This window comes from Catharus ustulatus, chromosome 11 (genome assembly GCF_009819885.2).
Source record: "Catharus ustulatus isolate bCatUst1 chromosome 11, bCatUst1.pri.v2, whole genome shotgun sequence".
Classification (NCBI taxonomy): domain Eukaryota; kingdom Metazoa; phylum Chordata; class Aves; order Passeriformes; family Turdidae; genus Catharus; species Catharus ustulatus.
In genome coordinates, this window is record NC_046231.1 from 2127439 (window position 1) to 2143043 (window position 15605).

General features: G+C 43.8%; 1 protein-coding gene across 2 annotated transcripts in view; it reads right to left on the reverse strand.

The window, feature by feature from the left end:
• Positions 1-1171: 1171 nt before the first annotated feature.
• PEPD (peptidase D) overlaps positions 1172-15605 on the reverse strand; it is a 153869-nt gene continuing 139435 nt past the window's right edge. For both annotated transcript variants that reach the window (XM_033069465.1, XM_033069464.1), the window contains 2 exons: positions 9702-9893; positions 1172-1813 (listed from right to left, as the gene is read on the reverse strand). In XM_033069465.1, coding sequence (XP_032925356.1) covers positions 1664-1813; positions 9702-9893 — 342 coding nt within the window. In that variant the 3' untranslated portion in view covers positions 1172-1663. The remainder of the gene's footprint in view (positions 1814-9701; positions 9894-15605) is intronic.

Genomic DNA, 15605 nt, shown 5'->3' on the forward strand with positions numbered 1-15605 from the left:
ATTCCTGCTCTTGCCTCTTACAAACCAATGTCGAGAAACCTCTAAAAAATGTAAATAGCTTATTTATTAATTGAGTGACATGAATGGAGCCCTCTGGATTGTTTCACAATGTTTCTTTGGTTTCCCACATGAAGTTCCCCACAGAGCAATGGATCACCAAGCCCTTGGGAATAAGGAGCAGGCTCTTGTCACACAGACCAACCCGCTTAGCAAAAAGAACTCTCCTAAAGCAACGTATATGATGATTTTAAAGGAAATTATTTCAGGCCTAAATCCAGTCTGGGGGGGAGGAGGGGTCACAAAGGCAGTGGTTTCTGGTTTCTGACACCACCCAGGCCCATGCTGTGCTGTGCCCCTCACGTGAGACAGGACACTTGCAGGAGCTCACAGTCCATCCCATCAGTGTCAGTGGCCTGGTGTGAGCAACAGAACCCAGCTGCTCACACCAACCTGCTCACGTACCAACTCAGATGATTCCTTCAGGGGGAAAATCCTCACCTGTCAGGCAGTGAGGTCCAGAAAGGCTCTGAGCTCTGCTGTGGCTTCAGCCCCTCCCAACACAGCACAGGGATGTTCTGAAATGGCTTTGCAGTCAAACTGCAACAGAATCTGAATACTGAACAGGAGTTTTGATGTGTATGTAGAGTGAGAAAGATTATTTTTATGTAGTTACCAGCACCTACTGCTAGTTTATGATGCAAGAAATGTATTTATTACCCTGCAAGCTGATGAATACCTATAGTAAAGAAAAGCTTCTCTTGGTAATTTAAATCTTGCATGAGTGGAAAATAATTTTGTGACCAATATTAACATGTTCATAAGGTATCCAAATAAAATTTGCATGATTTTATTCTGAACTGTCTAACATTGAACAATTAAAAACAACTCTCTCATATGCTGCTGAATGACCATGAGCCCTGCAGCAAAGATATTCCCTTCTTTCAACTTTTAAGTCATGAACACCATAGCAATCTATGTTTTTAAGGAACAAATAGACGAACAAATCTAAAGAGCATGGAGCTGTGTGTGAAGGATCACACACTATCCAGAGCAGAAAACTCTGGCTAGTGAAGGGTTAGAGTTTCCAAGAGCACAGATTGGTAGTAGGGTCAGATAAAGAAGCAGGAACTGGAGCAGAAAAGCATAATAACCACAAAGCTGTGAACACAAATGATGCCAAGGTGAATTTTAATAAAAATTTGATTCTTGCTTATTGCAAGGATACAGATCCATAAGAAAAATATGTCATTGTGTCCACTGAGAACAACTGATTTTTGTTTTTCACAGTACTTGTGATGAAGTTTAAAAAAGGAATTAAGAGTGTTACAATTTCTTGTAGCTTTCAGATAATCCATTTGTATTTTAGAGTCCCAATCATCAAAATTCAGATTTAATTGCAAGATACATCTGAGCTGAAATCAGACAGAAATGTAATAAGGCAGCAGGGCTATTTAGCTGCCACTTGGTCACATAAACTGCTGGTTGCAAGCAGCAGTCGAGTTACCTGGGTCTTCTGCCTTCATTTTTAATACATTACTTTGTCCAGCTAATAGGCTGCCTGCCTCTCTTGCTATTAAGAATTGGATGCATTTTATTTTATATGCTGCAGCATTAAATCAGAATGATGACAGATTAGTTGAGGCAGTAAGTATCATCCTGAAGTTTACTGCTTCTGGCTGGAGAGGCAGCCAAATGATTTGGCACAGCTGTGGCCCTCTGCCATGAAAGCCTCAATCTCCTCCACAGTCCGTGGGACACAGGTGAGCAGCTCCATTCCCGTGGCTGTCACCACGATGTCGTCCTCGATCCGCACCTGCACAGGGAGTACACGGTTACCAGGGCATTGCAGATGGCATGAGGAGCACTCAGGCAGAACAGCAGCAGGGCACAAGGTGCTGCTGCAGCCCAGGCACAGCATCACACTGCAAGCAGGGAATTGCTTGGCACCACCAGCACCTTGACACGGGGCTCTGTAGGCTCCAATTCCCCGTAAGCCACTGGCCCCTGCCACCCCCTGGGATCACAAAAGCTTCCTGGTGACCCCTGGGGTGGGGGTGGCCCCTCAGGTGCTTCTGCTGCACTGGGTACATCAAGGACAGTCTGAACAAGGTGCTGCAACAGTGAGTTCATGCTATGTCATTCCACGGGGCCAGTAAATCCCAACCCCCTGACAGCAGGAGCAGAACATTCTTCCCTGGGTTTGCCTCCAGCCTTCTTAGCACATGGCTTGCTAAGAACAGTGCCTCCTGAAGCCCACAGTGTCTGCTCTCAAAGCTGTCCTATTGCTGAGCTGCAATTCAGGTAGCTTCTCTTTGCACATAAAACTTTTCTCTAAACATAATAAACTTTCAAAGTGAAACTTCGAACATGAAATAGCTTGCAGCTGATATTCCAAACACTGAATTTTGAGCTTATGAGAAAGTCCTAACCAGGTCAGACATTTCTTCTAAAATAAAACCACTAAATTTCAAATAATGGAAGGAAAAAGCAGATGCTCTCAGTTTTTCAACTCTTGCTGTTAAAATGAAAAGTGTGCTCCATTTCTGTTTGTCTCTAATCTCTTCTTACCAGTAAATGTGCCTACACAGTCATTCCCGTTATCTTATCAGAAAAATGTTGCTAAGTTGCTAAGCTGCAATAAAAGCAATTTTAGTAAGGTGCAAATCCAAAAGAACACAAACCCTGGGTACTCCCACCTTACAATTGCTTTAATTGTTTCTGACCTCTTGACATTTTCAACTAAAAATAAAGCTGGTTAACATTTGTACTTCTGATTGCAAAATAATCCATTTGTTCAAACAAAATGAGTCATCCAGTCCTTATTAAACTGTTTAATGATGTCTTTGCCAGATTATTTCTTTTACATGGTATCAAGTTAAGTGTATTATAAAGCAGAATTAAATAAACAAAGTCCATTGAGTTTACACATTTGTTTTGGCCAGCTGTAAATTTGAAAGCTGTGAGGCTCTGTATGCTCAGTGTGCCTGAAAAGGCTGGTGCCTTGCTGCAGAAGAGAGCAGTAACACATGCAATCACTGCACTTGAACAGATTTTACCAGCGTGGGATTTTGATTCACTGCTTCAAATTTGACTGCTGGGCAAAACATAACCCAAGGATTCAGCAGGAGGGTCCATTGCATCCAAAGGCAAATCCTGCTGTGTGCCTGTCCTGCTGGGTCCTGCACCTGGGCAGAGCCTGCCTGGCTGGACCAGTCCCTGCCAAAAACCTGATGGTACCAGGCAAACCCTGCAGGAGTGCCAGAATCCAGGGACAGACCTGGTAAGATGGTAAAAGCCAAAGCCATCACATTGGCAAACCCAGCCAGTGTAAATGGAGCAGTGATGTGGAAAGTAAAAATGTCAGTGCAAAAGTAAGTCTGACAGCAGAGGGAAGGCCAGCCAAAGCTAGAAATGACTGCCTACAGAGAGCCTTTTCCCAGGCACTGCCAGCTTCAGCTTGAGCTGAAATTCCCCAGCTACAGGGACGTATCAGCCAGAATTCATCTGCTTAACCAGTAACATTAGCAAAAAAGCAAGAAAAATGGTTTGTGTTTTCCAGTTCAGTGTTTCACACCTTCACCAATACCTCTGCACTCTTTGGGAGGATGGACTGACTTAAGAGCACAGCAGATGAAAGCCAGATTACAGTGGGGAAGAACAAGGGGGGCAAGATGTCTGTCCACGCTGTTCTCTATCTAGACCACAAGAGAAAATCAGGGGAAGAAGCTGGGAAATCGTTAAGAGTCATGAAAGGACCAGGGAAAGGAAGGTATAGTGAGGTGAGACAGGACTGACAAATAATGGACAAAGAGAGCTGGGACTGGCTAAGGATTCCAGGTAGGGAGATCCTGGTGGAGGTGAGAAGTGAGACATCCTGAATGAGAAGAGCACACAGGGGCTGGAGCTGCCAGAGGCAGGGAACTGAGGTGACCAAATGGAGGAGGATGGGTGCCAAGCCCAGTGACTCCGTCTATGGGAGGAGCAGTGGTAGGAGATCACACAATCGATCCACACTTGTGATCTGCTGTGAAAAGTGGGAGAGTCAGTACTGTCACATCAACCCTGCTCAGCATCAGCACCTCCAAATGGTCTTTGGGATGTGGATGGAGACGCACAGAACCACCCTGGGACCACCCAGCATTCCCTAGGAACACACCACTTCTTTCCCTGGAACTTAACCCTTCCTCTACTGGATGAATCTCACCTGAAATGGATGCTTGCCAGAAGAGATAAGTCAGGTTTCCCATTTTCAGTGCATGACTTTGCCTAAAAGCAACATGAGTGCAGAGGAACAGGCTCTCAAGGGGAAGGAAATGGTTTCCTTCACACCCTCCACATCTCACCCTGAGTTTAACTCAGCAGCAGCAAGAAGCAGCTTCACAGGACCTGCAAAACCTTCCCCACAGGAAAGCCTGTCATTTGGTCTTGTCTTCTTTCCAAATGGACAAAAGATGCTGGATCTGCCTGGCAAGGCTCATTGGCTTGGGACTGCCTTTCCCAGAGGGGGACAGTGGTTATGAAACTTGCTCTCAGAGCTGTCCCTGTTTGCAGGCTCTTTGTTCATTAGTGCTGCTTGTTTCAGGGCTGCAGAGTGGTTTGGAATTGGGCACTGAAGTGTGAGGCTCACAGCACCCCCAGCTTTCAGGGTGCTCTGCAAAAACCTCGGAGAGGCTTTACTCTTCTGGTGTGAAATGGTAGACTTCAGAAAATCACTCTTGTCAAGATGCAGTGGCCAGCAATGTCAGGACCGCTCCAAAAACGCCTTTTTCTTATCAAGGGTAGTGGCATGATCTGTCTAGATAGACCTGATTGCACAACTGCCTAACACCAGCAACAGGCCATCATGTGGCTCAGCTCAATGGTCCCAATTCTGTCCCACAGCAGTGGGGGCACAGCCAAGGACAGCACAGGAGTTAAATACCAGGGCTGCTGTCAGCTCTGTACAGCCTCGCACTTTGTCCTGACTTACTAATACAGTCATGCTCCCCAGAGCCTCCTGTGTTACCTTCCAAGGGAAACAGGGTTGAACTTACTCATTTCTTTTGGATGATAATATATGTACAAGGCTTTTGACAATCAAGAAACTCTTTTGGCCAATTAAATAATCCAGATTTGCATGATGACAGATCCCAGATGTCAAAAAAGGCAACTGGTGAAGTCTCCCCGCCTCTTTTTTTTTAATTGATTAATCATTTGTTTGACTGTCACTGTGGACAGCAGCAGCACTATCACTGTAAGACCTCAGAGTGAGACACTTGCCTGGAAATAATGACAGGACGTGGCCAGACATGGGACCATCCAAAGCAGACCAGCACACGTTCAGCTGGAGGACCCAAGGGTCTGTTCCTACAGTTGCTGTCCTACAGTGGCAGCTCTGTGTAGCCAAGGGAATTATTTCAACTCAGCCATCAACATACCAATAATTTTTAAGAGAACAAACTTATCATGGGCAGAGTTTGACTTCTGTATCTCAGAGGGATAGGAAAAAGAACTGCTACACCAAACCCAGGGTGCAGGGCTGGGGAAGGCCCCTTCCTGTTGGTACACACAGTGGCTATGCCAAGGGTTTTCTGCAGAGGCTGCAGGCTCTGTGCTTGGAGAATCTCATCCTGTGCTATGGTTGTCCTGGCACAAGCAGGTTTCATTCACAACCAAGTCCTTATGTCAAGAGAACCTCTGTTTTAAATGTCCACATTTAAATGTTCACATTTTTATAGAAGAGGATCAATATTAGTAGGGTGAAACCATGTATTTTATTAGATTAACTGATGCAGATGGAAAAAAAGCCTCAGGTGCCCAGTCCGTTCATCCAGGCCCAAAAAGTAGCATTTAACTACAAGCTAAATACAGGTTAGAAACTGCTGGTCTTACTTTAACCTAATTATGTTAATTATACAAGAGAGAAGGGTAAAGAAGATTTATAAGCAACTAGCAGTAGTTTTTGGGTTGCCTATACCTATCACTTCCCTTAGAAGAACTTTTAAAGGAAGTTAAGTATGTACATTGTGACAACTGCTCTCCTTATGAACATTTTTGAAGAAATGCTGTGTAGCACTATTACTGTGATAAAATAAGCAATATTAAAAAGTAGATGAGCATAATGTTTATTACCTAGTAAACAATTTCATTTCACAATAGAAATTCACCATAAACTCAGAAACAGAGCCTAATCTCCTAAAAAATAAAAATCAGGACAGAGACAACTCTATGGCTTTCTGAACCAAAGGTAGAAACAGTTAAATATCTTGCTCTTTATTTGGTTTAGCATTTATTCTGAGTAAGGGAAGTAGTATTGTTTTGAAAAATATTGTAATATTAGCAGATCTGCAAGTTCCTGGGCTTTGTAGATCTGTTTAATTATTAAATGAGAAAAATCTGTAAATGGAACAAACTAATGCATTTAACACCCATCTGTCTGTCAGCATTTCCTCTGAGTTGCATAGTTTTCAGATATTAAGTCTAGTGCTAGTTCTACAAATCTTAGGGAAAAACAAAGCCTGAACAGAGACTAAATGGCTTTACTGTGTCTTTGAGAAAACATCATATGAACTGCATGAATCAGTAATCAGCTTATGAAGAATGGAAATGTCAAACCCTAAAGGGCAGCGTTTGGAGTCAGCATTTCCCCTTCCCCGAGGATTGAGCTGCTTTTCCTGAGCAATGCATACACCCGTACGCACATCCCTCTATTTGCACATCTGTGTTTATTCAGGAGCATGTGGGGCAGAGTCCAGGCAGAGCAAAGGTGCCCTGGGCCAGGCACTGTGCCAGCGTCCAGCAGCAGCCCTCGTCCCATGGGATTTATGACCCCGGCAAACTGGACCTTGCTTTTGCAGATGGAGAGCTGAAATTCATGTGACTGATACGCCCCAAAATTGGCTGAGGAAGCTGGTGAAGGACTGAACTCAACAGCTGTCAAGTAAAGAGTGCAGGGCTTCAGACAGGGCAACATCCCCTGACCACTGCCTGCTTCCCTCGGGTGGGATCTGTACGTGACCCAGAAGAGCTTGTTTGGTGAAAGCCCAGATGAGGAGGTCCCTGAGCAGCAGTGACAGCCACAAGGGCTGTGCCTGTGCAGGAAGGTGAGCTGGTGACAGAGCTGTCCCAGCAGTGCAGGCAAAGGAAACCTTGTGCTGACTCTTCTTCCCTGCTCCTGCAGCTTCCACGATCTCTTCATGGCTAACTCCAGGCAGCACAAATCACAATAAATGGCTACAGTCCTGCCCCTTCTGGCACACTACAAGAGCTTTGCTTCTCAATGCAGAGACTTGTCATAGTCAAGAAAATTATCCAAAGCCCAAAACAGAACATGAATTCAAGGTGAATTTATTAAAAATCCACAAATTCCCTGTGCGGACAGACTTAGAATTACAGTGGTGTTACTTCAGTGAATGTTAGTTCATTTTTGAAGTGAATTACGCTAAACCAAATTAAGAATATTTTAATTAGTGCTGAGCTCTGCAGAGGGAAATGAACAACTTATTTCCTTTTGTAGAATGTATTTTACACTTAAAGGAAGATTGGACTGGCTGTAGTGAACTCTTCAGCTAGAACTGACACCAATACTAGCCCCTGTACTATTAATATTTGTCAGTAAAAACACTGGGCTTTACAAGATCTTTTATAATCCCATAGCAAGAAAGTTTTCTGGCATGCTTTTATGAGAAATACTCTGGATAAACTAGAATGAAACATCTTGTTCATAACTAAGCACTCTACACAACACAAATTGCATCTTCTATTTATGCAGAATCAAGCCTGAATGGTAAAGATGGAAAAACCTATTTTGATTGCATTGCAATTCAGCTTTTGTGAAGAATTCAGAAATATTCAGATGTACTCCAGTCTCCAATTTTATTTTAATTCTTCTCCTGGACAAAATCAAGTGACAACATCTGGCTCGGGGTTTATGTGTATTATTTTTTCTCTCTAAGTAAAATGTATTGTTCACAGGGGGATCAGAGATTTAGATTTTTGCTCAATCGTTTTTGGGCTGCCCCTTCTTTTAGCAAAGTTTGTTGGCTAGCTCTCCTTACAAGTCATTACAGGAAGCTAAGCAAAAAATGAGGGAACAAAGTTTGCTTGAAATCTCTGGAACAGAAGCCCCTGATCCAGCAACTTATTACCAAGGTAGAGACCCCATGCTGTCACTCCTGTTCTATGCAAGCACAGGCACTGGGTGAGCCACAGACACACCTCAGGCTGCAGAAATGGAGTGGGCATTTACAGCCATTTGGGAAAAATGTGGGCTTTGCTGAACAATTTCAGGGAAAGCTCACCAGGAATCAATTCAAATGCTGCAAAACTCCCACAGAGTGTTTACAAGAAAAATGAAGACACTTAAACCTGTTTCCATTGCAGTGTCAAGCTACACAAACACACCACAGTGTTCTTTTAAAATGCGTTTCAGCATGTGGTGTCATACAGAATGCACTAACAGTTAGAAAATGCAGAATTAGCTGCCTTTTGTTCACCAGTACTTCAGTGGTCTGGCTGGCAAATCTTGATAAAGAAACAACACAGAGACAGATAATGTCCCAGACCTCAGCACTGAATTAAATACCAGCAAGGGTAAAGTCCTGTGTTTCTGAATAAGGCTGCACCCATACTATGGGTGGCTGCCCTCGAGCCTGGTTGGCTCATATCACCAAGGATAGCACACACAACTTTTCTGTCAGGGCTGGTGGTTCCAAGGCAGCTCAGACCAAAGTGCTACAGTAATCACCCTCTCAAGGCTGGCGTACAGTGATAAATCAGTCAATGGCAGCAGCAGACAATTCCTAATGAATGACTTTTCATACCAGAAAATCACCACCACTGCCAGTGGTTGCTTGCTGTATTGAGACTTAGCAGAAGAGCCACGGGGAGGATGTGGCATGGCAGTTGCCTACTCTATCTCCTCTGTGCAGGAACACAGAAGCTCAGAGAACAATGTGGCACCCTTCAAACGCTTGCCCTGCTGAAATAAAAACCAACTGGAAGCACTGCAACTGCTGAATGTTCTGCGAGGGTGGTGGCTTTGAATGGGAAATGTGCCCTGGACACTGCGTACAAACAAGGCCCCTCTACCAGCCCAGCAGCTGCTGCAGGGGAGTGATCGCCCAGATCACCTCCACCTCCCGTGGCCAATCCTCCTATGCACACTGCTGCCTGAGCCTGTCACGTGCAGCATGGGTGCCCTTCAACCCCATCAGCCACTCTTGTGGAAAACAGGGAGGGTTTCCCCGAGGCACAAGTTTCATGCCATTCTGTCAATAATCCTGTAAGAGCAATTATTGCTGTTTTCATCTACTGCCTCCCCAACTTAAACAGCATCAGGCTGTTCTGCCCTGGCAGGAAGCACTGGACTGCGCTGCTGTCAAGGAAGCTAGCTCTGGAACCACAGAACTGTCTCATATTTTGTATTAGACAAAACACTTACCTGGCAAGCCACTGTATGGTGCTGGCAGAGGGTATTTCAGTCAATGGGAAAACATGGGTCTATCATTAATCACTAGTACAAAATCACATTAAAAAATTAGAATAACCCCCCCCCCCCCAGTTTGTCTGCAGAGTCAAATGGTCCAAGTGACTCAAGGTGCTGCTTCAGGAACAGCCCTATGTGCAGTATATTACAACTCCCCAAAGACTTCTCCTCAGACACACAGTAAGGGCAAACAAAGAAAAACCATGAATAAAAGCATCTGCTAGGAGTAACTCACCCCACCGAAGCCCCTGAAGCGCTGCAGGACGCTGCTGTTGATGAAGCAGGCCTGGGCAGGGTCGCTGAGGGCCTGCTCCAGGAGGTGCTCGATGAAGTAGACGCCCGGCTCGATGGTGAGCACCATGCCCTGCTGCAGGCGGCGTGCGGTGCGCAGGCTGCGCAGCCCCGGCTCGTCGATGCGCTCCACACCCTGCACCACACACACATGGTATAAATCACTCACAAATTCGGGCAGGCCAGTCAATAAGGCAATTTATTAGTTCATTGATAAGGAGCAGGCAAGCAGTGCTGGGGACCTGGGGAGTCTGTGCTCCACCAACACGTCTGTCCTACCCCTGGTCACTGCCCCTTTTATAGGCAGTCTGGTGGGCTGTGACATGCCCACTGTGCTGGGGTACAAGTCCCAGCAAGCACAAACATGTTGGCTAGCACTCAGGCAGCAGTGGCCACAAGCCCCCACCAGGTCTAAAAAAGGCTCGAACATGTTGTCAGCTTACATTCCTAGCAAGCAGTGACAAGCCTGCTCATGTCCAAACAAGCTTGCATTTTCCTTATACTTATAGTGGATACAATTCATGATTATAGTGAAAAAATAATACAAGCAAACAATCAACAATTTACAACAAAGTGATTTTAACAAATATAGTGAAATCATTAGATTTTTCTGTGTCTCATGTCCATACTTTGGATTCAGTATTCTTGGTTATATTGATCCCATGGTGTATTTTCATAATGACACAAATCACTATTTAACATCTCACATACACGAAGGCAATGCATGGAGCACCTTATATCCAGCCCCCTTAGCTGACTGCTCCATAAGACACACAAAATACAAAAAATCATCATAAAGGAAATTAAAGTTAGCTATGTAATTACCTCCCTCCCATCAGCCCTCATTTAGCTTTCACACAGAGTGATAACCAATTTTCAACTCAATACCACAACTGTTTTTTGCACCACAGAAATCTTGGCTTTGGATATGCTTAGTATTGTTGTCTCTACCTTGGGAAAAATACTGCACTACAAAGCAAAAAAAAATTACTCACACTATTCCTTGCTCTACCCTCCCTTGCAAAGGATAGTATTGTAGATGACATGCAAATTTTGAAATGCCACGTCATGGCTGAAACAGCTGAACTATGAAGCAGAGAACAATTTCTCCAAGGATATGCAAATACTTATTCTCACTAAATGTTATTAAAATTACACATTTATGATCTTGATTCAGGAGCAATGAGTCTACACATGACCTCATAAAAGCAGCCCATTTAAACTAAACTTTTGTCAGATTCAGACTTTCAGGCAACATGGTGCTGACTGGTATTATTAAAACTTAAATCAAAACAAGTCTGAACTAGCAAAATAGTCTCTTCTTCCCAAAAGCTGGTAAAATAAAATGATATATGAGGACGTGCTTAGTCAAGGAATTAGAAACACTGCAAATACTAGTTCTGGATATTAATTTTCTTTCCTCAAAATGTGCCAGGTATTGCAATATCATAACAAATATATCTCAACCCCATTAGGTTTTTGAAAATTCTTTGCAATTGTAGCAAAATTTCCCCAACAAATTATTGTAATGACCCACGAATAGCTCACAGGCCCACCAGCTTGCAATCACACACTGTGCTCATGAAACCTTTTCTGCTTTAGCCAGGGTGTCAGAGGTTAACATGTCCTGTGAGATTGAAGCATTATTTATCTGGTCCCCACGTAGCTTTCCTGAACCTTGCTTCTGGCCAAAGCCACAGTACTTTCCCTTCCAGCAGAAGGGGCAAGTGGTGTCAGCATCACTGTATGGATGAGGGTACCACAAAGATAAAACTTCCCCTTTCTCCCAGACAAACCCCTACCCCCAGTGCTGGGGCACCATGTCCAGGCACAGCCCAGCTCCTGTTTCTGCCAGGGCAGGGGGATGGAGGGAGGCCAGAGCACACCCTGCACGTTACCCATGTTTTTATCTTACTGAATCATTCCCTCTTCAGAGTGCACTGCAGTATTGTTTGCTCTTGAGCTCCACTTTCAGTTCAGAGAAAGCCTGTTTTACAGAAATACTGCTTTGCAGCAGCCCCTCCACAGTGTTTGCTTTATTCTCACTGGTTACCCAAGCGATGCTGGGATTGCTTTTGTTCCCTTTGCAGATCTTATTCTGCATCTCACAGTAGCCAAGATTTCTAGAGCTAACTAGCCCGGACACTCGGACGTAGGTTTGCCCATTCTGCTGTGTGTTCGATATGTTTCATGTCATATGTTTGATATGGACTTTGCAGAGCACTATACATTACACTATATATTACATATTCTTAAAATAAGAAAACCTGGTTTTGTTTTACTGACCATAGGAAACAAGAATACTGTAATATTAAGCAAGGCATTTTGAATTTGTATTCTTATCAAAACTCAAAGAAAATCAATATATTTCTAAACTTGAAACAATAACTGCACTGAAATGGAGCCATTTTTTCTCTCATACTGCCCTTTGGGGTTTGGCATTTCACACATTCATTGTAATGTGTAAAGGAAATGAGGGCATCCAATCTTGTGGATTAATCTCTCCATGAGCTGTAAACAATTAGATTAGTGTCTGGACCTTTTGGTGCCTCGCCAACTATCTATCGGCTACTTTACAACAAACAACCCATATTTGGCTTTTAAGTACACTTCTCAATTCTACTTGTAAATGCCTCTTCCAAGGCAGTCAATCCAAGACAGATGCTAGAAAGACAAATGCAGAGCAAGGAAAACAATCGCAAACATCCTCTGAAGGCAGCCCTGGCACAGCATCCATATTTTTTTGCCTTTACTTAAAATAAATGGTGTTTAACGCCATGTGTGACAATAAAGCCTCAGTAGCCCCTTTTATTTACTTCTGTACAGCTGCTGAAGCAATGGTAGGCATTTTGTCTAGCAGTCTGATCCTGCTTGTAGCTCTTCCTTCAAGAAGCTAACAGCAACTCAGGAACGAGACCCTAGACACACATTTGGAAAAGTCTCATAGCAATGCAGGGAGACTCCCCAAGGCACCCAAATATTGCTGCTCACCCAAAAGTAAAATTTTAACTTCTCTGGAAGGAATTGGCAAAGTCTTTTTGCTATTCTCCCCATCCTATCTCAGTTCTGGGTTGTGCTGGCTCTAGGTTTCATCTCCAGATCTTTGGGCTCTGCAGGTTGATGCAAGCTATATCCCTACCATGAAAACATCTCCAGTGGGCCTTCAAAGAAAAGGTAACATTGCTCAGCTTGGCAAGGCTAAAAGCAAGCAGGACAGCAGTGGCTGGGCTTGTCCCTTTTAACAGAGATTAGCAGGGTGTTCACCAGGAGATGTGTGAAATGGTTGAAGAGAGACAGGTTCTGGCTGTGGCTTGTATGTGGTCACTCACACTGAGCAGAGGACTGCCCCCATCCAATTTGCTGCAAGGCTGAAGGACAAAATGAGCTGGCACAGGAAATAAGAAGAGAGGGACAATGACCAAGCTGGGTAGATGACAAAATCCCTTCTTTTGAGAACAGAGCTGGATTAAAACACACATCAGACTGTGGTTTCAGCATCCCAAGTGACATCTGATCTCTGGGCACTCATGACCACCTGGGTAGCCACCACACCAATCAGGTCCAGAGGCTGACAGCTCTCTGTCTGCTGTGGTTATTTATGAGAAGTAGGACAAACCGAGGGCTTTTTTAATGACTGGAACACCACAATCCCCAAACAGAAGATGACAGGTCTGAAACAAGACTTGCCATTTTTCATTAAGTCAAACTCTCTTGGGAGCAAAGCCTGACAGGGCAACCTTGCCGTGCCATCGTCAGTGTGTATCTGCTGCCATTAATGGATTTCCCCCTTGGAGATGAGGAACCTTCCCTACATCTCACAGCTAAACTACTCAAGCTTTGCTTTCAACAGTGACCATGATGTTGTTTTGCAGTCAGATGAAATGAAGAGTGAAAATGTGAGTGCTGGTACAGCAGCTGAGTGGGTACCTGATTCTATCACCATTATATCCTGGAGGCCTGGCCACTGAGCAGGACCCTTGTCACAGTCCTGCACAGACAGAAAGTATAAGTTTGGGGTATTTGCCCCCAAAAAGTGTATAGAATAGTCTATAAAATATTAATGCCTCAGCATCTAAAAAGGGACTTGCAGTTATATTCTGCGAAAACTAAATTTTGAGTAACTTTTTATTCTCCTGTATATTGCAACAACTGACTATATCTGAAATTGTTTTCTAAGACTGACTTTTTTTGGAGGTTCTGCTCACATTTTAAGATTGAGACACTCCTCCCCCAGTAAGCACAGATGTATGACAGTGTCATTTGTGACTGTACTCCTGCCAAGAACATTGGATTCCAATTAATGGTTCATCTAAGGTAACAAAAACCAGCATGGCTAGGCAATAAGGACCGTCAAGGGAACAAGAGAATTATTATGTAAACTGATTTTATTACTATGTAAGCAAAATAAAAGTTCAAAATAAGTGTACAGTAATACAAAATATTACTATTTTTGGAATAAGCAGGGTATTAGGAAGCATTCAAATCTGCCTATTTCCCAGAAAAAGGGCTGTGAAAGACTAGAATTTGCAATATCCCCAGAATATCTCAGTATAAAGATGAACTACTGCTTGCTCCTAAGCGACTCAATGGTTAATGTTGTTTTTTCCATGGAAGAACTCCATTGTGTATCATGCTGGATCTTGTTCCACAGGCACTGTTTACCAGGCAAAGCAATCAGCAGCAGAGACAGCTCCAGGCCCACTCAGGCCTGATGCTGGGTTTGTTTTTGGACCAGAACAGAAGAAAACCACAGGTGATGTCCCTGAGCTGGCTTTGCTCACCCATGGGGCTGTGGCAGTAAGTGCAGAGAGATGCAAGGGCACCCTACCTGCCAAAACCAGGGGCTGCAAAGTGGCATCACCCCAAAGTTTCCTCAAGCCAGCAATGGCAACAAACCCCAGGCATGGCAGAGAACACCTGAGGTGTTAGGAGAACACTCCTAACTGCAAATACTGAACTCATTAGTGACACAACCTAGTTTCACATTCTCTTTTCCAGCTAAATCATCACAGACCTTTTTGGAGCCTGACAGACTGTCCCAGTTGGAACACATCCAGCACACTGAAGTCCTAACCACTTTACCAAGCTAAGTGCAATCAAGTATTTAAATTAATCAGAATACTAACATTACATTTAGATAATATGAAATGAGCACCAAAGTGAAATCTCTTTTACTCTTCCCTATTCTCCCATTGCATATACCTAGCTTCTAATTAGCTCATTTAATGTAAAAAGAACAGAGAGCTCTGTGCAGCTAGGAAAAGAAAAGTCTTAAATTCCATTTCACGTGTCTCCTGGTCCCTTCTCTCTAAGCCCTGGCTTCACTTGCTGATGTTACTAATGAAGACTAGTTTATTCAATCTCTCCAGCTTTCCCCAGCAGCCTGAGCTGCCTATAGTCACCTGAAGGAACTGCTGTCAGTCCTGCCTTTGAAATGAGCAGCAGGTTACAGGAGAATATGCCCCAAGCACCACAGATCACTCGTGGCATTTGCAAAGCAAAGCTTCCACTTTTGCAGGAGAATGGAATTACTGGCTGGAGCTTTTGGGACACAGCTCAAAGTTAATATTGGGGGAAAAGAGGACACATGATGTTTAACTGGCTGTTTTACTTGAAGTGTTTTCTTCTTTTTCTAAGTATTAACTGTGCTATCAGGTTTAAGTTACCTAATAACTTTCCCGTTTTTGCAGAGAATGAGGAAAAAATTGCCACTTATTTAAGGCAGTGCTGCCTCATGATTTAGCTGGAGCTGAATTTCAGTCCATCACTACACCATGGCTCTGAGCAGAAACCATTTTTGCTTTCTGATCCTCTGATGTTACCAAGCTCCTGTGCTATCATAATGGAA